Source organism: Tachyglossus aculeatus, chromosome 5 (assembly GCF_015852505.1).
Source record: "Tachyglossus aculeatus isolate mTacAcu1 chromosome 5, mTacAcu1.pri, whole genome shotgun sequence".
Classification (NCBI taxonomy): Eukaryota; Metazoa; Chordata; class Mammalia; order Monotremata; family Tachyglossidae; genus Tachyglossus; species Tachyglossus aculeatus.
The window spans coordinates 17,388,686-17,416,075 of record NC_052070.1 but is presented as its reverse complement, the minus strand read 5'-3'; the positions used below and the strand labels follow the sequence as shown (position 1 = coordinate 17,416,075).

General features: G+C 42.1%; 1 protein-coding gene across 10 annotated transcripts in view; it reads right to left on the bottom strand.

The window, feature by feature from the left end:
• The window catches only part of PTPRM (protein tyrosine phosphatase receptor type M), an 892,842-nt gene that overhangs the window by 391,186 nt on the left and 474,266 nt on the right, over positions 1–27,390 (bottom strand). For all 10 annotated transcript variants that reach the window (XM_038746194.1, XM_038746195.1, XM_038746197.1 and 7 more), the window contains exons 8-10: positions 16,619–16,927; positions 9,725–9,834; positions 3,473–3,674 (exon numbers count right to left, since the gene is read on the bottom strand). In XM_038746194.1, the coding sequence (XP_038602122.1) occupies positions 3,473–3,674; positions 9,725–9,834; positions 16,619–16,927 (621 nt within the window). The remainder of the gene's footprint in view (positions 1–3,472; positions 3,675–9,724; positions 9,835–16,618; positions 16,928–27,390) is intronic.

The following is a 27,390-nucleotide window of genomic DNA, read 5'->3' as shown; positions in this document are numbered from 1 at the left end:
AACATTCAATAAACACCACTAATTGATACATTGCAGTAATAGTAGTGACTGTATTTATTGAGTGCCCACTGAATTAAGTGAGATAAAATAGAACCACAGGGCACATTCACTGCCTACAAGAAACTTACGTTGTAGAGGGGGAGACACACAAAAACAATACCAAATATGCACACATACCCAACTGCTACTCTGGTTATTAATAAAAATACACAAGTGCAAGAAGCCGCTGAGGGATTGATAAGAACTCATTACTGATGGTCAGGGAAGGCTTGTTGAAAGATGTGGGATTTTAGCAGAGATCTAAAAAGGGGGAAGAGTTGAGGTCTGTCAGATAAATAGGGATTATTTTCTTTAACAATTGGGGAAACTTGAGTATGTTTGGAGGCAGAGGGAAAGAATTCATCTAAGAGAAAAACTGAAATCAGAGGAAAAGAGGAAGTTGGGAGCGAGTGTTTTTCAAAAGGTAAGGGGAATGGCACCTCTCAGGGTCACACCTGGAGAGTTTCCAGTAATGGGAGAGTCAAGCAGAGATATATCCATTCCATTCCCAGCTTGGGCTGTGGCTAGCAAGTGCTCTGCTGGGCAACAGCGGCATGGGAGAGAGTCGAGGGCGGAGGCTCAGGTTTACTGCACGGAGTGAGGCAATGGTAAACTGCTTCCATACTTTAACCAAGAAAACTCTATGGATACTACCAGAACGATTGCAGATGGATGTGGGGCGTTCTGGGAGAGATATGCCCATGGTATCGCTATGGGTCAGACACGACTCGACAGCATAAGACAATAACAAGGGGAATGGGGTCAGAGTCACACGTAGAGGTGGTAGACACAGAGAGCAGATGGGTGATCACTTGAGAGACAACGAGGAAGAAGGAAAATAGGAGAAGGTAGTAGAGGGAAGAGAAGGTAAGGGAGAGAAACTCCTCACCCTCGGCTTCAAGGCTGTCCATCACCTCGTCCCCTCCTACCTCACCTCCCTTCTCTCCTTCTACAGCCCAGCCCGCACCCTCTGCTCTTCTGCCACTAATCTCCTCACCGTGCCTCGCTCTCGCCTGTCCCGCCGTCGACCCCCGGCCCACGTCATCCCCCTGGCCTGGAATGCCCTCCCTCTACCCATCTGCCAACCTAGCTCTCTTCCTCCCTTCAAGGCCCTACTGAGAGCTCACCTCCTCCGGGAGGCCTTCTCAGACTGAGCCCCCCCTTCCTCTCCCCCTCGCCCCCCTCCATCCCCCCATCTTACCTCCTTCCCTTCCCCACAGCACCTGTATATGTGTATATATGTTTGTATATATTTATTACTTTATTTATTTATTTATTTTAATTGTACATACCTATTCTGTTTATTTTATTTTGTTAATATGTTTGGTTTTGTTCTCTGTCTCCCCCTTCTAGACTGTGAACCCACTGTTGGGTAGGGACTGTCTCTATATGTTGCCAACTTGTACTTCCCAAGCACTTAGTACAGTGCTCTGCACACAGTAAGTGCTCAATAAATAAGATTGATTGATTGATTGATTGATTGAGGAGAGTTCTTTCCCAACATGTCTATTTTACAACGGAGAATTTAGCAAGGATGATGGGATTTAGGGAGAAATGTGGCATGGGCATGGGAAGGTTCCAGGAGAAAAAAAACACTTTGGAATGGTTGGGAAGCAACATGGCCTACTGGATAACGAATAGGCCTGGGATCCAGAGGACCTGGGTTCAATTCCTGACCACATTTGCCTGCTGTGTGACTATAGACAAGTCACTTAATTTCTCTATGCCTCAGTTTCCTCAATTGCAAAGTGGGGATTCAATACCTACTTAGATTACGAGCCCCACGTCAGCCCGATTAACTTATATCTACCTCAGCACCTCCAACAGTGCTTGACATATAATGAGCCCTTAACAAATACCATTCCAAAAAAATGGTTGGTGTCAGCTGTGGGCATGGGAGTCGATGAGGGAGGAGTAGAAGTTGATTACAGTTTCCAAAAAAGCCCCAAAGCTGGCAAAAATGCATGGTAAATTGTTCCTTTGGGTACTGGGATCTATTACTGCTACATATTTAGTAAAGCTGTCGCTTTACTTCCTAGATCTCATTGGAAAAGTTCAGCCTGGGCAAAGTCTGATCCAGGTAAGTGTTCCCAGGACTGCTTTAAAAAAAGCTCAGTCCAAATGCAAAGAGGGAACTGACTCTCCAAAGCACAAGGCCACCGTTCGTCAGCAACACAGACACTCGGGAGGCCTGCTTCTTTGGACGAGAAACTCCAGATAATGTTGTAGCATTTCTGCTCAACTCTCAATTGTTCATGGCTCATTACCGAGATTTTCCAGCCCTGTTGCTGTGCTAATTTAGAATCGTGTCAAGGATGAGAGAACGCTGAATGGAACCCTATGCTTTGTGTCCGCCCCCCCTTCTCCCTATCCTCCCGCCAGTTTCAAAGCTGCCACAGCTGGCAAAAGCTGCACTCTCTTAATTTGTAGAGGCTTCTTGGGAGATGTGCCACAGAGCTTTTAAAAAGGTAATTCCAAGACCTCGGGCATCCAGAGTTATTTAAAAGGATAAAAGCACATAAGTGAGGCCACTGCTCTCAAGAGCAGAAAAGTTCCTTAAGAAAAACTGGGCAGTAGGGTTCACCAGCATGAGATTCTGGGGGCTACCATCTTCGATTCAATTTGTGAACTGATGGTGAGAATAAAGGGATAGGGAAAGAACAGCATCACACTACCATGAATCAATCAATTAATAGTACTTACTACCAGTGTAGAACAGTGTCCTAAGTGCTTGGGAGAGTATTCATCCACTCATTAAATCGTATTTATTGAGCACATACTGTGTACAAAACGCCATACTATGCACTTGGGAGAGTACAATATAACAATAAACAGACACATTCCCTGACCACAATGAGCTTATGGTCTAGAGAGGGAGACAGACTTTAATATAAATAAATGCATAAATACATAAATGAATAAATCACAGATATGTAACACAGGACTGTGGGGCTGGGAAGGGGGAATAAATAAAGAAAGCAAGTCAGGGCAATGCAGAAGGGAGTGAGAGAACGGAAAAGGGAGGCTTAGTCATGGAAGGCCTCTTGGAGGAGATGTGCCCTCAATAAGGCTTTGAAGTGGAGGAGAGCAACTGTTTGTCATATATGAGGAGGGAGGACATTCCAGACCAGAGGCAGGATGTGGGGGACAGGTCGATGGTGAGACAGACAAGACCAAGAGTACAATGTAATGGGGAGTACAGTATAATAGAACTGGTAGACATGATGTACTTCTGCGTCAGCGATACAAATGCAAGTTTGTAAAGGGCAGTGCTCCTGTCTCTCAGTTGCAGTGTTCCCAAATGTCTAGTGCAGTACTCTGCAAACAGCTGGTACTTAATAAGCACAGATAAAAGTGGTGAAAAAAGAATGAGTTAAAAAGGAAAAAGGTGTTGCTTCACTTAGAAGATGCATCAGACCATTTCAAACAATACCTGATATTTTTGTGGTGAACTGATTTGTCGCTGGAGGTCCAAAGCCTTTGGCTGTGCTAGCTCTAATGGTGAAAGAATACGTAGTCCCTGGATATAGTCCAAAAAAAAGGAAATGAGTTTCATTTCCCAGCTTGGAAACTCGGCCACTTTGATTGGATAAATCTATTTCTGGGTCAAAGGAGCTGACAGCCTTGTAGGTGATCTGCAAAAGAAAAAGAAAGTGATAAAATATCTTGAGCAGATGGACAAAGATTGCATCTTTATCCAATAAACCCTTCTGATGTATGCACTGTCAGACATTTTATGATAAGCTATCTTACTCTTTTTACACTCTTCAAATCCGGAATTCGATGAAGGGATGCAGGAATACGGCCAAAGCTGTTATGAGTTATTACTTTTATAGATAGAGGAACTTAGTGCCAGGTAGATTACAGAAGGAAAGGATGGTTTGAGGCTTAAGGTAATGCCTTGAAGTTGTTTGCTTTCAAAATGTCATTTTCTGAAACCACATTACTGTTGGTTTTGAACAAAACAATACTAACATCCAAACCGATAGGGGCTGACAAGGGCATAGCCTCATTTCTAAACTGTGTTGCTATAATTACACTTTGCACTGGATAAGATTATCCTTTCTTGATGACAAGGGCAGGTTTGGGTAATTCTCCACAGAATGAGTGAAGTCATTTGTATTTGAAATTGAATCTGTGGTACTCTGTTACAATTCTTGGTGGCACGAGTGACTCTACTGTTTCTTCTAAGATTTTCACTACAGCAAAACTCTTTGACCATACAAAAGATATTTTAAAATCAATTATTTCCAAAAGTTATACCCTCTAGTTTCTCCTCAAATTATCTTACATTCCAGAAGAAGGACTTTCTGTGGTGATTACTAACTTCTACTGCTTTTAATGAAATCATTCTAAATAGGGAACCCATTCAAAAGTTTTCAATTGCAAAAAAGAACACCTTTTTGCTTTAAGTAGGTAGACTTGTAATTTATGCATATGAACACTAGCACTGTTATTATACAAAGTGGTTATTGAAGTTATTTTTTCTTATATTTACACCATATCATTATGATTAAGAAGATCTCTGGAAGAATATTTAGATTTTTCCAACTAAACCTCAGCAAGAAATAGTTGCCGTATACATTATGTCAGCAATGCATGACACAATCATCGTCTGCTAGCATTCACTATTTAACTTATCTCCCACACCCTACTGGTTTGAAAAGAGAGTTTTAAATACTAATTGGAACACATATACCTATGATAGTCAATCTATTCATATACACACATGCTCTATTTATCTATATGTAAACATATATAGCTAGGGAATGGGTTTACCAGCTCTGTTATGCTGTACTCTCCCAAGCACTTAATACAATCAGTCGATCATATGTATTGAGCATTTACTGTGCGGAGAATACTGTACTAAGCACATGGGAGAATATGATTTAACAGAGGTGTCAGAAATATTCTCTGCCCACAGTGAGCATACATTCAAGAGGGAGAGACAGATATTAATATAAATTATGGATATTTACATAAGTGCTGTGGTGGGGTGTACAAAGGGTGCAATTTCAAGTGCGAGGGCGATGCAGAAGAGAGTGGGAGAAGAGGAAATGAGGGCTTAGTTTGGGAAACCCTCTTGGAAGAGATGTGCTCTTAGTAAGGTTTTGAAGCTGGGGAGAGTGATCGTCTGTTGGATATGAAGAGGGAGGGAGATCCAGGCAACAGGCAGGATGTAGGTGAGAGGTCAGTGGCAAGACAGATGAGGTCGAGGTACAGTGAGGAGGTTGGCACTAGAGGAGTAAAGTGTGGGCAGGGCTGTAGTAGGGATTCAGGGGGAAAGGTAGGAGCGGGCAAGGTGATTGACTGATGGTTAAGGCATTTCCGTTCGATGTGGAGGTGAATTGACAACCACTGGAGGTTCCTGAGGAGTAGGGACACATGGACTGAATGGTTTTATAGAAAAATGATCTGGGCAGTAGAGTGAAGTATGGACTGAAGTGGGGAGGACAGGAGGCAGGGAGTTTAGAAAGGAGGTTGATGGGGTAATCAAAGCGGGAGAGGATAAGTGCTTAGAATAATGTGGTAGCAGTTTGGATGGAGAGGAAGGATAGATTTTAGTGAATGCTGTGAAGGTTGAACCACAGAATTTGGTGACAGATTTAATTTTTGCATTTAATGAGAGAGAAGAATCAAGGATAATGCTAAGGTTATGGGCTTGTGGGACATAGAGGGTGGTGGTGCTGTCTACGGTGATGGGAAATTCATGGGAGGACAGGGTTCGGGTAGTAAGTTGAAGCGTTCTGTGTTGGACATCTTAAGTTTGAGGTGTTGGCAGGACATCCAAATACAGATGTCCTGAAAGTAGGAAAAAATACAAGACTGCAGAGGAGAAGAGAGATCAAGGCTGGTGATGTAAATTTGGGAACCATCCCCATAGAGATGGTAGTTGAAGCTGTGGGAGTGAGTGAGTTTTTCAAGGGAGGGGGTACTCTGCCCACGCGAAGGATTCAAATAAATATGGTTGGTTGATTGATAGGTACAGTAGAGTTAAGTAATGAGTTCCATCATGAGCAGACAGGAAAAAAATGTGAGGTATGCAAAAGGTGCCCAACTGGATCTCCACCTCCAAGGAGATAATTGAATTTTCCAGGGTGCCGTGAATGTAGTTCCAGACTGAGTTAAGATTTTACTACACTGGGAACTTAGGGCTGGTTAAAATGACAAAGAGATTCAGTCCAACAAGGGACACCACATAGGGAAGGACAGGGGTCCTCAATAGAGTAGGGTCACACAGTAATAATAATAATAACAATAACAATAATAATAATGGTATTTGTCAATAGTAATGATAATGATATTTATTATGTGCTATGTGCCAAGCACTGTTGTAAGCGTTTGGGTAGGCACAAGGTAATCAGGTTATCTCACATGGAGCTCACAATGTTAATCCCCATTTTACAGATGAGCATTTTACAGATGAGGTCACTGAGGCACAGAGAAGTTAAATGACTTGCCCAAAGTCACACAGCTGACAAGTGGCGGAGCCCGGATTAGAACTCATGACCTCTGACTCTCAAGCCCGGGCTCTTGCCCCTAAGCCACACTGCTTCTCTAAGCTGTTAAGCACTTGTTGTGTGCCAGGCCACTGATCTAAAGGCTGGGGTAGATATAAGATAATCAGGTTGGTCTCAGTCCCTGTCCCACATAGGGCTCACAGTCACAGAAAAGGAAACTGAGGCACAGAGAGGTTAAGTAAATTGCCCAAGGTCACACAGCAGGCAAGTGGAGGAGTCAGAATTAGAACCCATGACCTTCTGACTCCCAGGCATGTGCTCTATCCACTAAGTCACAATGGCCTTGGAAAAACCTTACAACGTTGGCAGAGCCAAAATTCCAGGTCCCTTAGAGAACAGGTCCAGTCTCCCTGGATCTCTCAGCTCTGGTCAACTATGGCTATGTTGGGTCTAAGACCAGGGAGGATTCCAAGGACCTACCCTAATCCCTGAAGTCAGTCCAGAATGAAACAGGTCTCTAGGATTGAGGTTTCCTCATGATGAACAAACAACACTTTTCTCCTAAAATACTCTCTCACGTCAGACCTCAAACCTATGCCCATGAAACTTCCTAAAAATATTTCCAATTGGGCCAACCAGGATGACTCTCAGCCTTTACCCAAAGAGAGAGCTTTAGAGTTTTCCCAGGTGCTTGAAGCTTTTAATGGGGGGCAGAGGTATGAGTAGGAACAGTGTGTTTTGCCTGTTTCTCAGATCCTTCCCACTTATCACACGGACTATGCCACTGTCAAAGAGAAAGACAGAGGGAACAGCTAAGTTGTCTGAAAGGGCATATGTACCCATAGAGATGGATAGTTGAAAGGAAGAGCCACACTACATAACGGAGTAGACACATGGAAGGATGCTTCTTGGAGGGTGAAACCCAGAGGCAAGAAACAAGTATACCAGCTGTGCCCCTTCGCTTGGTCCTACTTCCTTCATGACTGAGGGTGAGAGAAGCTTCAGGAGCTTCAGTGAAGGAAAGCAATAGCATGTCCCGAGTTACAGTGAGTAGATTTTAGGTGACAGACATTTGTCTGTATACAACGGACTGTATGAGACTAAACTTTCCTAAAACTCAAAAACCAGATTTATTTGGAGCTTTGGACTGAATTTCTGGCCAGCTCCTACCTCAGGAAAACAGGCTCGCCAATTTCCAGTTGGAATCATTCATTTCCGTGGTTTCTAGATGACTGTTTTCCTTTGGACTCTGACTCAAAACACCCAACTCACTTCTATTTTCTTTAAATCCTAACCCCCCTGCCTAAACCCAATGCTAGTTTCATCTCAAGTACTCTTCCTGAACTTTTTTTCTTTCCTTTTCCTTTTTCTTCTTCCTCCCCAGAAAAGCCCCTAGTACTTGCTCCCTGCAGAATGGCCTCATGAACATTTTAATTCACTATTTGACTTCATTCTTTCCAATGAACCCAGTTCCTGATTATTACCCTCTGAGAAATGTCCCTGACTCACAGGCTTCCATGGAATCTCCTCTGATCCCAGAAGCCTATGTGGTAGCTACGATACAACTTCAAGGATGAGGATCTTGAGCCTCTTGAGAACCACTACTTCTTAGTCTCTATTCTCAGCTTTGAACTCACTCCGAAGTGGAAAATGTGAGAAATATTTCCATCACTGTTTACCATCTTGATTCCCCAGTTCTAGGGCTGGAATCCACAAACCAGAATCAACTCGCTGAACGTCTGAATAATTTGACTTTTTCTAAAGCCTGATTTATGGCACATACACCCATCTCCACTGTACAAGCACTTTAGATTAGTGTTCAGCTGGGGACATCTTGGTGGCTGAAGTCAAAGAGATTAATGGGTGCTTCTGTTTGAATGATTATGCTTATTGTTCAAGTAGCGGGTTATTTAATACACAGGAGCACATATTCCAGCGGACTTGTGTGGAGAGGGTCTGGCTATTATTTCTCCTCTCTGCCTACGCCTGTGAGGTGTTCCCTGCAGAGCTGACCTCTGCCCTGTGTCCCTACATTATCTTGCTCTTGAACTGGTCTTGTGCTTTTTCCTTAAGGAAATTCAGTAAGGTTAATTTCCACAGAGACAAAGCCAGAAAATGGCAGAGGAGGTGAAAATATTAATGAAAAAATTTGTGATCATTGAAGAAAATAGTCCATTTGTAAATCTGACTCAGACTCAGAGCTGAGCCATACATTTTCAGCACACAAATTCTATCACTATAAAACAGCCAAAGAAACTGGATCAATTGCTTAGCACTGAAATCAGCTGTTTTTGCCTCGTATTTCCTTTAGCTGGCAACTTCAAAGAAATTTTGCATTTCAATACTAATTTTCAAAAGATGTAAGGAAACATAAATGAGGGGCTAGTTGGGTCAGGTAAGAGGTTTAACAGTGATTACTGTCTGACAGCTTAATCTTCTCAGTCCTTTGTCAGTGCTTCTGAAAGGTATTCAGGCAGAGGTTCCACAGGAAGAGAAGCAGAGATTTTCAAAAATTTAACAACATATAATTTTGTTGAATTTGCATTCAAATAAACGTTGGCTTAAAAAAAATCACACCTGCTTGTTTCTATTACAAAAGCCTTAGTGAAATGAGTCTCTCACAAATGTGATGATGACTGTCATCACTCTGTTACTTCTCTTCACGAAAATCTTTTTTTGCAAGCTCAAATATCTGACATACATCCCTAGACAGCAGTTTCACAAGTGGGGGATTTGCTAATTCTGATAACCAAAGGGGCACTGTTCTTCTTTAACTTACTTTTTACCTACTTTGTAAATTGCCTAATTTAGAGTGTCTGAAACACAGTAGTTAAGTATTTCACAGTTAACCAAAGGTACGCATGCACTCAGTGAATCTACATTGGTGCATACATTAATTAGAATAAAATGTTTAAATTTTTCAAAGTAATAGTTTTAAAGTGCTTTTGCTTTTTAATTCTTCAAGAGTGCAATAAGAAATACCAAAACACCTGACAGATTTACATTGGGCATTCAGTTTTACAATACAATGCAATAATACCACTTTAGATTTTCTGTGTGTCAAGTACTTCGAGAGAGATCGAATAATTAGAAGTCATCTATGTGACAAGAGTTTTATTAGTGCGTTCCTTGACTGTCACAAAATATTCAGGATGTTTCTACTAAGAATTCCTTAAATTATGATTACAGACATATATAAAATCATTGTGAATTGTACGTGCTACCTCATAGAAAGTGATCACGCCATAGGTTTGAGCCGGTTCCCGCCACTGAAGAAAGATCTTCTCCTCAAAAGTACTTCCTTGAATGGATTCAGTAGGGACAGGGCTTGGGACTTGAGGGGAAAAAAAGAATCACATAAGTAGAGAGACCATCAAAGAAACATTATTCATATTCCTATATTTGATAAAAGCCCACTAGGGTCCAATTTCCTGTCAAGGCCCAACCTTAATATTCCTCAGTTATAATCCTCTCGGGTCCATCCTTATGACTGCTTCTCTTTCCCTCCTTCCCATTTATGATTATTTTCCTTTTACAGTTTCATTTCAAGAAAATGGATGATCTAATGGCATAGTCCAGTAACCGATTCCAGTACCAATTTTTTCCATTCTTCACCACTATTTAATGAACACTGAAATCTGATTTCTGAGTCAGAAGAATTTGCCAGCAAAATTAACAACTAATCTTTAGGGGAGAAATATTTAGCTTGCCATATTGTGCTTCTCCTGCATATTCACGGTATTTCTAGAGAGTTCCCTATTTCTGACAAAAATCACATCCAACATAGGCTCGTGAATTATCAACAATTAATACTGTATGCCCCCGATTGTGAGGCCCAGTAACAGGTGGTAGAGGCTGCAAAATCTTCGGACTAGTTACTAAATAATAAAGTTATATCACAGGGTAGAAATTACTGAATACAGAGCAGCTACTAAAAAGTCTTGTTTAAATAATGATACGCTTATCTCAACTTATACTGCCATAGCCACAATTGTGTCAGAACAATCTGCAGATAATACACTTTAAGAACCTGTACATCAATTTCAGTCACCAAATTTAAACACAGTTGGTTTAAATGTGGGAATGTGTCACATCGCTTGCAAGATCTGTACCCTAGAATAGACTGAAAATTACCAAGATTTGGCCAAGAAGGGACTAAGAAAGCCTTGAGGCTGCTTAGGTATTGCAGTAGACACACTCAAACAAGCTGTGAAGTTTCTGTATGCAAATTGCACCCACCACCCACCAACGCAAGGTAACTTTTGAAAACAAAATGGCAGGAGATCATCCTTCCCACCGGTCTCTCTGTTACTTTGCAACTGGAGGTAGTGATGAGCTACTTTAAAGTCAGAGCTTCCACACCGTGGGGAGGAGGGGGCAACTGTGACAAGATACTGTGCTCATTTTTGACTACTTCTAGCATTTTTCAAAGGAGCTCAAAGACAGAAAAAAAGGAAATTCAGCTTATCAGTATAAATCAATCTTCTTTTAATTTTTAATGGTATTTGTTAAGTGCATACTGTGTGCCAGGTACTGTTCTAAGGGCTGGGGTAGATACAAGGTAATCAGGTTGGCCATAGTCTGTGCCCCACATGGGGCTCATGGTCTTAAACCCCATTTTACAGATGAGGTAACTGAGGCACAGATAAGTTAAGGGACTTGCCCAAGGTCACTCAGCAGACAAATTGCAGAGCTAGGATTAGAACACAGGTCCTTCTGACGCCAAGGCCTGTGCTCTAACTATTAGGCCTTTCTGCTTCTCAATCAATCAAGCAATCCTATTCATTGGGCATTTACTGTGTGCAGAATATGTACTAAGCACTTGGATAAGTACAATGTAGCAGAGTTGGTAGATACGTTCCCTGTCCACAGTAAGCTTACGGTCTAAGATAAAATCATTTGATCATACATCAAAAAATACATCCAGATTAGTTGTGGGGAAAAATGTGGCAACCTACGCTAGGTAAACAGCAGTAGGTGATGTAAAACCTGATTATCTTATACCTCCCCCAGTGCTTAGCAATGTGCCTAGCACATCCTAAGTGCTTAATAAATGCTGCAATTGACAGTGGGGTCTCCTGGCTGAGAAACAACTAATGAACATAACAGTAGAGAAGCCTATAGACTAATCACATGAAAGCATTTAAGTGAAAAAGGAAACAGGAGACATTTCTTGCCCCAGTTAACATTTCCGTGTGCCCAGGTAACACTTACTAGATGAAGTCTGGAGTGGGAGTTGGAAGGAGATTCACAGAAAAAAAGGGAACTGCACCCACTAGATCTCAGATCTTGTACCATTCTTTAATGGATATGGAGCGAGTAGTCAAGAACTGAATAATATACCCAGCTGGCATGGAAAAAAGACATATGAATGCTGAATTGACTAGCCCATTAAAGCCAGGATTCTGACTCATAATAATAATAATTATTATTATGGTACTTGTTCATTCATTCATTCAATCATATTTATTGAGTGCTTATTGTGTGCACAGCACTGTACTAAATGCTTGGGAAGAACTTACTATGTGCCAAGCACTCTTCTAAGCACTGGGGTAAATACAAGGTAGTCAGGTTGGACACAGTCTGTTTCTCACATAGGGCTCACGCTCTTCATCACCATTTTCAGATGATGGAACTGAGGCCCAAGGAAGTGAAGTGAGTTGCCCAAGGCCACAAAGCAGACATGGCAGAGCCGGAATAAGAACCTATGACCTTCTGACTCCCAGGCCCAAGTTCTATCCACTAAACCATGCTGCTTCTCAATGATTTTTAAAGATCCAAGCTCCTAACCCAGCAGGGTCTAAAAGTCACATACCCTTGTCAGGGTCTGAACTAGGAGGGCTAAGTGAAAAGTGAAGCAGTGTTGCCTAGTGGGTACAGCATGGGACTGGGAGTCAGAAGGACCTGGATTCTAATCTCAACTCCACCACCTTGCTGCTCTGTGACCTTGGGCAAGTCACTTCACTTCTCTCTCCCTCAGTTCCCTCATTTGTAAAATTGGGATTAAAACTGAGTCCTATGTGTAACAGGGACTGTGTACAACCTGATTAGCTTGTATCTAGCCCAGCGCTTAGTAGAATACCTGACACAGAGTAAGAGTTTAACAAATACCATTATAAAAAAGGAAATTCAAATGGATATTTAAGACCACAGCCTGAATATTAAACCAGAAAACCCCAAAAATAGATCGGCAACCCCGACTTCTCTGAACTAATTTCTCGTTAGCTTACTTTGGTGATAGAGGGAAGCAGTTTGGCCCAGTGGATAAAGCTTGGGCCTGGAAACCAGAGGACCTGGGTTCTAATCCCAACTCTGCTGCGTACCTGCTGTGTTATCTTGGCCAGGTCACCTAACTTCTCTGTGCCTTGGTTACCTCATCTGTAAAACAGGGATTAAGACTGCGAGCCCTCTGTGTGACAGGGACTGCGTCCAACCGAATTAATTTGTATCTACCTTAGTGCTTAGTACAGTGCCTGGCACACAGTAAATGCTTAATGAATACCATTAAAAGAAAAAATAATCGGTCTCCAAGGAGGTTTCCATATTACAATAACACTAGGAAGTCTTGCGTGATGTTAAAATATAAACCAGGCTGGGTGAGAATGGTCTTTTCACAAGACTGCCTTCAGATGCTTAGAAAGTATTTTTGGTCAAAGGCAGGCAGGGATTACTTCCCTCAGGACAAGGAATCCCCAAAGAGAGGACTTGTGCATTTCCAAGCTATAACTACAAATCCATTTTTTCCACCACCTGAGTCTGCCAAGTTCTGCAGTGTTTACTGAAGTCACAGTGTGGATGAATTTATTTATGACACGAAACAGAGTTCACTGTTTGTTTGTTTTCAATTGTCTGGGCTGGATTTCTGCCTAAAGGACTAGATAACCTCTTAACACCCCTGCTAGTCCTGCAATAATACGATTACGATGAAATACTGAATCAACTATTACTCTGCAAGCTACTCCCCATATATAAATACTCCCCAGGTATCAGGGTTCAGAACTGTGCCATTCGCCCTCTGGGGATAATCAATCCATATTTGTTGATGATACCCATGATCATGATGAGGAGGAGGAGGAACAGGAGGAGGAAAGGGAAGAGGAGGAGGATGATGGATGTCCGCAGGACAGTGCGGTAATGGCTTCTCATGGATTGGAAGATTTATTTATCTTTCCAAGTGCCTGACAATTCTTGGGAGAGTCTTACAGAAACAGAACCTTCCATATGAGTATTCTGAAGAACATCCTTGTTAAAAAATAATACAAACCCTGGAAAAATCACTTTAATAGTAGTAATAATGATTGTGGTATCTGTTAAGTCCTTACCATGTGCCAAGGCCTGTGCTGAACCCTAGAATAATCCAAATTAATCAGGTTGGAAACAGTTCATTTCCCTTTTGGGGCTTACACTCTAAGTAGGAGGGAAAAAAGTATTTAATCATCATTTTACAAATGGGGAAACCGAGGCACAGAGAAGTTAAGTCGCATTACTCACTGGAAGGAGTACGGGCTTGGGAGTCAGAGGTCATGGGTTCTAAGCCCAGCTCTGCCGCCTGTCTGCTGTGTGACCCTGACCAAGTTCTCTTTACCTGCTACCTCATCTGTAAAATGGGGTTTAAGACTGTGAGTCTCATGTGAGACAATCTGATTACCTTGTATCTACCCCAGTGCTTAGGACAGTGGCCTGGCACATGGTAAGTGCTTAACAAATACCATAATTATTTATTATTAGTATTATTATTATTAAATGACTTGTCCAAGATCACATAGCAGACAAGTGTTGGTGTAGGACTTAGAACCCAGACCCTCCAGCTTCCAGACCCATGCTCCTTCTGCTAGGCCGCCCTAGCATGGTGGGAACTAATCTTTGCTTTGTTCAGTTGGACACAGCCAAGTTCTAGGGCAGGAAAGCTAGGTTTTTGCCCCAGATAATCCATCTTCTTTAGCCTGAGATGGCGAATCTGCCTGTTATTCTAGGCTGTGTTGTACTGCAATCAGTCTTGGGTGAGAGGGTGATAGGGGTGTGTTTTAAAATCATACGATCAGAAGTCCTGTTGGAACTTGTAAAGGGAATTGCATAGAAGGAGAGAAGAAACTACATTTCCTAGAAAGCAAAGGGGTCTAATTCAATACCTTTGGTAATAGTAAAAGGTGATCCAGAATGGAGCCAAGACCCCAGAGTTTCCTAGTTGAGGAGGAACAGGGATAAACAAAATTGTTCTCTCTTCTCTCCTAGCTCTGACTGAGTGAGATTGGCACGATGCAGCACTGAGAGCAGATTCCACATGACAAGAAGCCTCTATTCATTTTTTATGGTATTTGTTAGGCATTTACTGTGTGACAAGCAGTGCTCTAAGAGTTGGGGTAGATTCAAATTAAATAGTCCCTTACCCAAATGGAGATCACATTCAAAGTAAGAGGTAGAACAGATATTTAATCCCCATTTTGCAGTTGAGGAAACCGAGATGTAGAGAAGGTAAGTGAATTTCTCAAGGTCACCCAGCAAGTATGTGGTAGGGTCTGAATTAGAAACCAGGTCTTCTGATTTCCAGACCCGTGCATATCCACTAGGCCATGCTGTTTCCCTCTATCACCTAAGTAAGCTGATGGAAAGGTAGATTGGAGGAGTGGGGGTTGGTGATCTATTTTAGGGGTTTTCCAGTTTAATTTTACAGCTACGGTCTTAAGTCACCATTTGGATTTCCTTTTTTTAATGGCATTTGTTTAGTGCTTACTATGTGTCAGGCACTCAACTAAGTGCTGACGTAGATATAAGCTAATCAGGTTGGACACAGTGCCTGTCCCACATAGGGCTCACATTTTTAATTTCCGCTTTCACAGCTGAGATAACTGAGGCACTGAGAAGTTAAATGACTTGCCCAAAGTCACACAGCAGGCAAATGGGAGAGCTGGGATTAGAACCCAGGTCCTTCTGACTGCCTTGCCCATGCTCTATCCACCAAGGCATCACTGCTTCTGAAAATTTTTGAATTTTCAACTTCATCTCTAATTGAAATATCTGTTAGCAGATACGGAATCAGAGTTTTACAATTCTTGAAATGAATTGGCCAGATTTTCTGTCCCTAAATGCCTGGATTACGAAGAGCTCCTCTGGCTTCTTAATCTTGACGTTTGAACAAGATGGCCCCGTTTCACAAAATGAGTGCATGTAAGAGTGCCCTTCTGGTACACAGGAGAATTTCAGCATATTTCCTACCTCATCTGACTCCTACAGTCTGCCTGTATTCTACTGATCACATGGTGGTGATGAGGCTCCTGTCAGATGCTGAGAATACACCTCTTTTCCTGCACATAATCAGGCTGTTGGTAGACCACTAAGGACCATCAATACACACTCAATCCCCAAGATGCCGTGCCTCTACAAACCTCCCCTTCCTTGTAACTTGGAAAGGTGTAGGGGTTGAGGAAAGAGGAAGGAGAAGAAGCTGAGATGGCGGCAGCAGTGGTAGTAGCTAGGCCAACAGCCATTTTAGAGTCCAGCCAAACAATCTCCCAGCGAAAGGGCTGCTAACCTCTTCAGGGAGCTTGCTCTATTGAGTTTTCTGCTCAAGAACTGATTTGGAAAGAACTACAAAGAACTGTAACCCACATTCCACCACTCTCATCACAACTATGTACAGCTGGAACAACACATAGTTTAGGCAGCACACTTCACTCCTCAAGGTTTTAGTTACTATTGAGAAATAAAATCCTTTGAATGCAATATTCTGCACTTCACACTGGACTGAACTATTGAAAGCGTTTTAGGATTCCTGGGCAAATGGATACTAAATTCATTTCAATGGAAATTTCAAATACAACCCAAATAAAGCACCTTGTTATAATGATGACCATTTGAGGTAATGAAATGGTTTAGTGGTTTCAGATATAGAACAAGGCAAAAAATTTGGTTCTTCAGACTGCTATTCAATCTAGGATTAGACACGCTCAAGAGTTCATGCCTTCTCTTTCTCTCTTTCTCACCAGATGAAAACAGAGTTGTTAGATTAGAATATTTTTTGGTCTCTTATTTTTCTGAATTAAATGCTCCCAATTTCAATAAAAAAATTCCTTTTAAAAAGTGTTTTCTCAAAGAATTTAGTTTTTTTTTTTAATACTCACGGTCCTCATCTGTTTGGACAATAAGTTCTTGACTCTCTTTTCGTCCCTCTGGATTCATGAGTACCAGCTTCACACTGACATTGGTGTATGGTGACAGATTAGTAATCGTGTGCTGAGGGTGCAGGTTTTCGGTGTCCCAGCTTACTTCCTCACGGACTTGCTCCTGCCCTCCAACTTGGTAACAATAATGCACAGTGAGGTTATACCGGTGGCACCGAGTAACGTTGTATCCAAAAGGCTCCCAGCGGATCGTGATTTGTCGGGATTTGATCTCTACCACCTCCAGGTTTCTTGGTCCACGCATAGGATCTGTTTGGGGAAAAAAAAGTTGAAAGTCATGTAAACTGGGGTGGGTTTCATGTACCCAAGGGATGCCTAACAGTGAAATGGGGAGAGATTTGGACAGCTGGAAATTGTGGAAAAGATGACACAAAGTGGGCCTGTTTCATCCTCATCTATGGAGTCCTTAGGACTCAAGGACTAGAGGTCACTCCAAAGACAAGGTCCTGTTTGCCCGTCGGGAGCCCTAATGGCCAGATGGAGGCACAAATGACTGGAATTGTCCAGAGACATCCTAAGTGCATATTATGAGAATGCTGGTAATTTCATAGACTACATAGGTACAAACACATGATACCACTATTTTACCACTGTTGAAAATATTAGGATAATCCCATAAAGGTCAATCAACAAGCTTAACCACAAGAAGAGAGAATATGAAAAATCAAAACCTCAACCCCAAAATTAGGACACAAAGGCACATACAATTTAATACCTAGTGGCAATCAACCCGAAACATGCAATCAATTAATGGCATTTACTGAGTACTTACTGTACAGAGCACTGTATTTAGTACTTGGGGGAGTACAATACAACAGAGTTGGTAGATACATTCCCTGAGCACACTGACCTTAGAGCATAGAGTGGGAAAAATGTGTTGGCACAATGGATTTAGACCCATAGTATAAGTAGAAATGTGTCTCTCAGGAAAAGTACGAGATTACCAATAGAGGAAAAACCCTGTTTTACCTGGAAGATTCAACTTCCAAGACCATCCTGCCACCTCAGTTGAATGCCAATGGAATCTTCATTATTCCTAAATTCACTGCATATTTAAATAACTACTACTAGGGCCAATAGTATGCAAAAGATATGTAGGAATGAAGCTGGTTTCTTTTCCAGACTTATGCCTCTAACAAGATTAAAGAGAATGTCTAGTTCTATCTACTGCTTCACTAGTTAAATGTTTAGAAGGGTTTTAATGACCTAGAGAGTCTTCATACATAAACAAATTAATATTCATCTTGCCTCCCTCTTGTTTATTAATCAATATGTCTTCGCCAAGATCATTCTTAAACATTTTCCAAAGGTTTTCATCATTTACACTTTTTAATAAAATGACTACATGCTCAGAATATTGTTTCGCACAGGATGCACAGCCCTAACTTAATTTCAAGAGCAGGCAGTGCCCTGCTGGGAAAACAAACCTGTATAATGTTTTGGGAGTTGTCTTTTTTGAGGAAAAAGGGGTCAGTCAGAACAAAATATAGGAGAATGATTGCTCTTTCCAATTTTTATTGCAGCTTTACAGGATGTTCAAACTCCTGGGGCAGAGATTGCATCTTACTGTTCTTCTGTTATCACCCACATTCCGTAAAATGTTCTGGACCCAGGTGGAGAACAATTAATACTTTTGAAGATGATTCCTTTCAGAGAAAATTCCTTCCCTAGAAATTGGCAGTAAAATACTCCTCCCAGGTGATTTCAACTGCTCGAAGAGGGATTGTAACCATTAACTCTATTGTACTCTCAGAGCTGAATCCAGTGATCTGCTTAATATATACTATCAATCAATCCATGGCATTCATTGAGCACTTACTGTGTGCAGAGCACAGTTCTAAGTGTTTTGGAGAATATGATACAACAACGTTGAATAGAATAGAAACGTTTACTCCTCACAAGGGGCTTAGTGCATGGAGGGGAAATGCTAAAACAAATTACTGGTATGTATATATGTTCTGTGGGGCTGAGAGTGGGGTGAATATCAAATTATAAAAGGGTACAGGTTCAAGTGCACAGGTGATGTGGAAGGGAGAGGGGATGGGGGAAAGAGGGCTTACTCAGGACAGGGTTCTTGGAAGAGATGTGATTTTAATAAGACAAAGTGGGGAGAGTGGTGGTCTGTCGAATTTGGAGGGGGAGGGACTTTCAGACCAGGGTGAGGATGTGGGCAAGGGGTAAGCCACAAGACAGATGAGATTGAAGTACAGTGAATAAGTTGATTAGCCTTGATTTCTTTGTTAGGAAATCCTGTTGTGTCTGTCTCCCCTATTTGCCCAGGCAGGGGATGTGTTATATGTTATATGTTACTTGTTATATGCTTCTGAAGCACACAACACAGTTCATTCAACCAGTCAGTCAATCAATGGGAGTTATTGGGCACTTACTGGGTGCCAAGAACTGTAGTAAACAGGAGAATGCAATATAGTTGATAGGCACCATTCCCCACCTCAAGGAGAATTCACCGCCCTCAGTGGGAGCTCAGTGAACACTACCACCACCATTACCAGTGCTACTCTCAAGTTAACCGTTCCGGAACTTTTTCCATGATTTACTGCCCTTTCCTCATTCAATGTTGAGCAGAATCACAAATTCATAAGCACAAAGAAGACTATAAAAGTGTATGAAGAACCCATGTTTTGCTAAATACTGACAGGGTGGAATTGAATTCAGGTTGAACTCTCAGCTGCCTCTGACACTGTAGACCATCTTCTTCTCTCTGAAACTTTTTCTGGCTTTAGCTTCACTGACACTGTCCTCTCTTGGTTCTCCTCCTATGACTCTGACAGTGCCTTCTCAGTTTCTTTTGAAGGCTCCTTCTCTACTTCCCACCCTCTGATAGTGGGGGTCCCTCAAGGCTTAGTTCTAAGTTCCCTTCTATTCTCCATCTACACCCACTCCCTTGAAGAATGAATTAATTCCCATGGCTTCAACTATCATCTCTACATGGGTAACTCCCAAATCTGCTTCTCCAGCCTTAAACTCTCTCCTTCCCTGCAATCTCACATTTCCTCCTGCCTTCAGAATATCTCTGTATCAATAAATATAATTAACTGGCTGATCGATTGAAGTGCCAGGTATATACTCCTCTTCTACAGCCCTGTTTCTACACTCACACAATATTAAAGGAGCATTAGGAAAGTCAAGATTTTCAAGAGAGGCAATCAAACAATCCATCACATTTACTGAGCACTTGGTGTGTGCAGAGAACTGTACTAAGCACTTGGGAGAGTACACTATAATGGAGCTGGGAGACACATTTCTGCCTACAACATACAGTCTAGAGGGGGAGACAGAAAATATAAATGAATAATGGAGATGTACGTAAGTGCTGTGAGGTTGAGGGTGGGGTGAATAAAGGGTGAAAATCCAGGTGCAAGGACCACACAGAAGCGAGTGGGAGAAGAACAAATGAAGGCTCAGTTGGGGAAGGCCTCCTGGAGGAGATGCACTTTTCATACGGCTAAACGGAAGCAAATTAAGGCAAAAAATGGAGTCTTCTCTCAATCAATTACTATAGTTACTGTTCTAAGCACTTGGGAGAGTACACTATAACAGAGTTGGTACGCATATTCCCTGCCCATGAGGAGCTCACAGTCTAGAGGGAATGGTCTCAAGAGAATCATTTCTTCAGGTCTACAACTTTGCTCACACCAATTATAGGGGAGAAATTTCTGGATTTTATTTGACGTTTTTATTTGTGAAGGCTGCTCTCATCAACTACTCTCAACTAACCTAACCCTGAAAAGTAAATGAGTTCAATCAAAGCCACGGTCTTGGTTGATTATATCTGTCTTGGTTCAGTCATTCATTCATTCAATTGCATTTATTGAGCGCTTATTGTGTGCAGAGCACTGTACTAAGCGCTTGGGAAGTACGAGTTGGCAACAAATAGAGATGGTCATATTCATTCAGTCATTCAATCATTCATTGAGCGTTTACTGTGTGCAGGGCACTGTACTAAGCGCTTGGGAAGTACAAGTTGGCAACAAATAGAGACAGTCATATTCATTCAGTCATTCAATCGGATTTATTGAGTGCTTACTGTGTGCAGAGCACTGTACTAAGCGCTTGGGAAGTACAAGTTGGCAACAAATAGAGACGGTCATATTCATTCAGTCGTTCAATCATATTTATTGAGCACTTACTGTGTGCACAGCACTGTACTAAGCACTTGGGAAGTACAAGTTGGCAACAAATAGAGACGGTCTCTACCCAACAATGGGCTCACAGTCTAGATGTACATCATTAACAAAATAAATACACTAGTTAATATGCACAAGTAAAATAAATAGAGTAATAAATCTGTAAAAACATATATACAGGTGCTGTGGGGAGGGGAAGGAGGTAGGGTGGGGGGAATGGGGAGAGGAAGGATGGGGCTCAATGTGGGAAGGCCTCCTGGAGGAGGTGAGCTCTCAGTAGGGCCTTGAAGGGAGGAAGAGAGCCAGTTTGGTGGATGCAAGAGGAGCAGTGTGGCTCAGTGGAAAGAGCCCGGGCTTTGGAGTCAGAGGTCATGGGTTAAAATCCCGGCTCCGCCAATTGTTAGCTGGGTGACTCTGGGCAAGTCACTTAACTTCTCTGGCCCTCAGTTCCCTTCTCTGCAAAATGGGGATGAAGACTGTGAGCCCCTCGTGGGACAGTCTGATCACCTTGTAACCTCCCCATGCTTAGAACAGTGCTTGGCACATAGTAAGTGCTTAATAAATGCCATTATTATTATTATTATTCACTTGTCTGTGCCTCAGTTCCCTCCTCTGTAAAATGGGGATGAAGACTGAGCCCCCCATGGGACAACCTGATCACCTTGTAACCTCCCCAGAGCTTACAACAGTGCTTAGCACATAGTAAGTGCTTAATAAATGCCATTATTATTATTATTCACTTCTCAGTGCCTCAGTTCCCTCATCTGTAAAACGGGGATGAAGACTGTGTGCCCCCTGTGGGACAACCTGATTGCCTTGTAACCTCCCCAGTGCTTAGAACACTACTTGGCACAATCGACTTTCTGGTCTCATTATATTCCCTTCAGCTGAAGGAAAACCCTTTGAAAATCAAGCATAACAGGAAAAATCTCCAGTCCACATCCCACAATACAGACTTAGAAACAAGGTTTGGAATAAAGGGTCCTAATCTCCATGGAGTCCTTATTTCCCAAGTCTGCCAATTCAGTAAGAATTTGCTGTCCATATCAAAAACTATTCAAGGGTTACTAATTTCAGCAGCCCTACCTTAAACAGCTCTTAACCAATAAGGAATTTATGAAGATTACAGTATTGAATTAATACTTTATGATTCTTTTATCCAAATTTTTCTGATGCACCCATCCACAAAGGAAGGTTTAATGTGACCAAGACTTTCTAGCCATCAGAACCCTCCTTTCCCCCAGACATTTCACATCATCACAGCATTCAGTGAGTACCTGCTGTGTGCAAAGCACTCTATTTGCCATTTAGGGAACACACAAAAGCCATGTAAAGATGCGCTTACTCTTCTCAAGGAGTTTACAATCGAAAAGTTGAGCCAGTAGACACAAATCGACAAATATAAAACAGCCTACGGTGATACTGCCTTGAAAGCCAAAGCGATGCTCTCTGAAGACCTCTAAGGATCCCCCTGATCCTAAAATGCATCACAATTCACAAACGAAAGGACTAACTCATAACCAAAAAATATCCATAATGTAGTTTCAAGGCGATAATTGGAGTTCAGTCCGCTTTTCCCACAAAAGGCTTGGCAGGCAGTTCCTACCACTTAATAACCCTTGGGATTAAAAAATAGAGCCACAAATTAGATTCCCGTAACTAACAGACAATTGTTAATTGTTCAATTTTGGTTTCCTTTGCTCGTATTTCTTCCCTTCCCTCATATTCATGAAGATGTTATTGGAACCAGGTTCTCTGCTCCCTGTCCCTTCTGTCTCTTGCCTATGATGATTGGTGCCAGCGTCATGGATCTTGAGGCCCAAAAGAACATCCTGGACCCACTGACCCATGATAAGGGGACAGGATTACTTCTCCAAAAGAGGGCAATTTCCATCATGCTAAAAGTTCAGTCAGGTAGCTCTTATCAATTCCCCGGCTACTGCCGGCAGCAGTTTTCATTCTGCTTTCTTTCTGTCAGATTCCAGGGGGTTTCCAGAAATGAAGGCTGACAGTTGAGCTTCTTCAGCCTGAGGGACCAGCAAGCCTGGTTCTAGCCCCTGGCCCTTAGGCATCCCATTTAATCAGTGATCCTGGTTTCTTCTCTACTCCCCTCTGTTTTTCCACGAACAAGGGCAGAGACTGACTGATAGGATCAATTTCCATTGCCGGTTCAATTCACAGCTCATTTCTCTGGAACTTCACATTTTACCTTCTATTACAACTACAGTGCTTCCCCAGAAACTCAATTTCAGAATCTGTGAGAGACATTTAGGTGTAATTTTAGGATCCCGTCACTGATAATCAAAAACTCAGGATAGAACAAAAGCTCCTAGTACTGGGTTCCTCTTTTCTGCTCTTTTCATACACTACCAAGGTTTACTGAAAATGTACGGAATAAAAACATAAAATGAGATGGATCCTTCCCCACCATCGATGGTCACCTCATTCATTTATTCATTCAATCGTATTTACTGGGCGCTTACTGTGTGCAGAGCACTGGTACTAAGTGCTTGGGAAGTACAAGTTGGCAATATATAGAGACGGTCCCTACCCAACAATGGGCTCACAGTCTAGAAGGGGGACTATAAGTCTAGAAGGGGGACTCTACCTGCCCATTTGTTCTACAAGGTATTCTCTCATGCAATATCACAAATAGAAATGAGAAATTTTGCCATATCTGAAATTTGAGAAAATGCTGATAATAATGATCTGACTCTTGTATTAATGGTATTTAAGCACTTACTATGTGTCAAGCACTGTTCGAGGCACTGGGGTAGATACAACTCCACATGGGGCTCACAGTCCTAATCCGCATTTTACAGCTGAGGTAATCGCAGCACAGACATAAACTGACTTGTCCAAAGTCACACAGCAGACAAGTGGTGGAGCCGGAATTCGAACCCAGGTCCTTCTGTCTCCCAAGCCTGTGCTCTATCCACTAGGCAACACTGCTTCTAGCATCCTAAAAAAGTACTTCACTACATCAATAGATATTTACTGCAAGAAACCATACCCAAAACACATTCTTATTAGTAATTGGTTCGCAGTGTATTTTACCCTTGACTCTTTTGACTACATCCTCTTGCTCACACTGTTTCCCCAGCTTGGAACTTCTTCCTTCCTCATATTAGGCTGATAACAGCTCTCATTCATCCATTCATTCAATCGTATTTATTGAACACTTACTGTGTGCAAAGCACTGTACTAAGCACTTGGGAGAGTCCAAAACAGATACATTCCCTGCACACAACAAGCTCTTAGTCTAGCACTCTCCCCACATTCTACTCCTGCCTAAAATTTCACTTCCTCCAACAGGCTTTTCCCCACTGATTTCCCAGCAACCTGAGCTGTCATCCCTTCAGCCAATTCTAGCCCTTCATGATTTATTCACACTCTCTTTAGCATTCATGTATATATGTGAACTCTATTTATTTTGACTACTCTAGTTGTAAATTGTTTTATGCTTATCTCCCCAATTAGAGTTCAAGCTCTTTGTTGACAGGGAACATGTTACTTCTTGGAGAAGCAGCATGGTGTAGTGGATAGAGCATGGGCCTGGGAGTCAGAAGGTCATGGGTTCTAATCCCGGCTTGGCCAGTTGTCTGCTGTGTGACCTTGGGCAAGTCACTGCACTTCTCTGGGCCTCAGTTAGCTCATTCGTAAAATGAAATTGAGACTGTGAGCCCCACATGGGACAGGGACTTTGTCCAACCCGATTTGCTTGTATCCACCCCAGCGCTTAGTACAGTGCTTGGCACATAGTTAAGTGCTTAACAAATACCATTATTATCATTACTATTATTGTTGATTCTGTACTTTCTAAGTGCTTAGTGGAGTCCACAGCATTTATATAAATATCTTTATACTCAACTATTTTCCCTACCTATAATTTATTCCCCTACCTACCTATAATTTATTTTAATGTCTATCTCCCTCCTGTAGACTGTTAGCATCTACCAACTCTGTTGTATGGTACTGCCCCAAATGCTTACTACCATGCTCCACACACATTAAGCACTAAATAAATATCACTGATTGATTAGTACAGTGCTACTACCAGAGACTATCCTAGCTAAAAGGAATCAGTCTGCAGCTCTGGACTGAATGTCCCACTACAATTTATAACAGAAAATGATCTCTTCCAAGGAGATTGGAGTGATCTTCCATTTATTGCTCTTCCCTTTTCTCCAAGACTCTACTCATTCACTGGGATTGAGGCATATTTGTGTCTCAGACAGGCCCTCAGTAGTGGCAGAAAACCAATTTCTGTTGGCAGGGGTTGGTCTTGGAAGCATTCAGACACATACTGGAGAAAGAACAGAATTAAAAGAATGAACAGGAAATTAGGAGACATTCTCTCAGCACCTTCTACTTCTCCTGGAGGTCTTCATTTCCCAGAATCCTCTGAGAATGAGGCCATCAGCAATTTAACAAAGTTTTTCAATTCAGAAGGAGCAGGGACCTCATGCCCCTTACTTCTTCTGTCTGCTACGTACTGCAAGGTTTGCATGATGAGTACACAGACTTGGGTTCCAGAAAGCTTGAGGACCCATAAGACTTTGAGTATTTAAGGGTTTTTACTTGTGCATGTGTGGTAATCCATGAATGTTGTTGGATGAGCATAAACAGTACTGCTTTGGGAATCAGGAGACTAGGATGTTAATCCTTGTTGTGCCTAGAGCTGGCTGATCCGTGACACAGATAATAATAACATTAATAATAATAGCGATGATGATGATTACGTTTTTTGTTAAGTACTTACTATGTGTAGGCACTGTACTAAGAGCTGGGGTTGGATACAAGCAAATTGGAATGGACACAGTCCCTGTCCTACGTGGGGCTCAATCTTGATCCCCATTTTACAGATGAGGTGACTGAGGCACAGAGGAGTGAAGTGACTTGCCCAAGGTCACCCAGCAGACAAGTGATGGAGCTGAATTAGAACCCATGACCTTCTGACTCCCAGGCCCGGGCTCTATCTACTATGCCACACTGCTTTGATCTCATATTCATTCATTCATTCATTCATTCGTATTTACTGAGTGCTTACTGTGTGCAGAGCACTGTACTAAGTGCTTGGGAAGTACAAGTTGGCAACATATAGAGACGGTTCCTACCCAACAACGGGCTCACAGTCTAGAAGGGGGAGACAGACAACAAAACAAAACATGTGGACAGGTGTCAAGTCACCAGAATAAATAGAAGTAAAGCTAGATGCACATCATAAACAAAATAAATAGAATAGTAAATATGTACAAGTAAAATAAATAGAATAATAAATCTGTACAAACATATATACAGGTGCTGTGGGGAGGGGAAGGAGGTAGGGCGGGGGGAGGGAGAGAGGATAGAGGGGGCTCAGTCTGGGAAATCTGCATTGGCTGGGAATTGAACCCGGGCCTCCAGAATTCTACCACTGAACCACCAATGCTCCTAACATTTCCTCTCCACTGCTGCATCCTCACCTGTCTACTGCACTGCTTGCCCCAAGGGAGACACAACTCACCAGGATGGGACAGGTGATTTGAAAACCAGAGACACTAGAATTGGACACTTTTGTGCTGCTTCCTGGTCCTGAGGTCTCAGGATTGAGGCTCACCTGTCACTTCGGAGGGGAGACTCAACTGCTTCACAACTGGTGGACTGTCAGCCTTTACATCTGGTTCAATTTTTTTCCTTTTTCTCTTTCTAAGTACTAATCTAAACTTTTCTTTCTGAGCGCTGAATGTTTCAAAATGTCTGGATGTTCCATGAATTTCCCACTGGTAGTCCAGTTCAACAGAATGTCAGGCCCATATTAATTGCTGTCTTGTGGTTCAGAAACTTAATCAATCACTTAATCTATTCCCTGCATTTATTGATTACTTACTGTTTGCAAAGCACTTTACTAAGTGTTTGGGAGAGTACAATGCAACAGACTTAGCAGACCATCTCCCTGCCCATAATGAGTTTACAGTCTGGAGGGGGAGACAAACATTATTATGAACCTTAATGTGATGCATCTTGAAGATCTTGCAATCTGACAGCTCCCCTCTGCCCTGCATAGGTAAACTGACCTCATCCCAGACCTTCTAGAATCAAATTACAACTCCAATAATAGTAACAGGTGGTATTTGTTAAATACTTACTATGCAACAATGATTGAACTAAGCCCTGGGATACCTACAGTACATTCTGATCATACAAGTCCCGATCCTACTTGGGGGCCACAGTCTAAGACTGGCCCTAAAGTTCCTTGCTACTGGGTTTAAGTCTTTCAATTGGCTCTCCCCTTCTTGTTTAGCCTTACTCACTGCCACTACAGCCTAACCCATAGACTTCACTCCTCCAAACTACTTACTGTAAATCAATCTTGTCTATGTCACCAGCCTCTTTCCCTTGCTCACATCTTCCCTCTTGCCTGGAACTCATATCCAATACCCTACCCTCCTTTGTGCATCACTTTTGCTCTTTGCTTTGATCCTTTCTCACCCCACAGCACTTATGTACATATACCCAGAACTTAGAACAGTGCTTGGCACACAGTAAGTGCTTAACAAATACCATAATAAAAATATCTGTAATAAT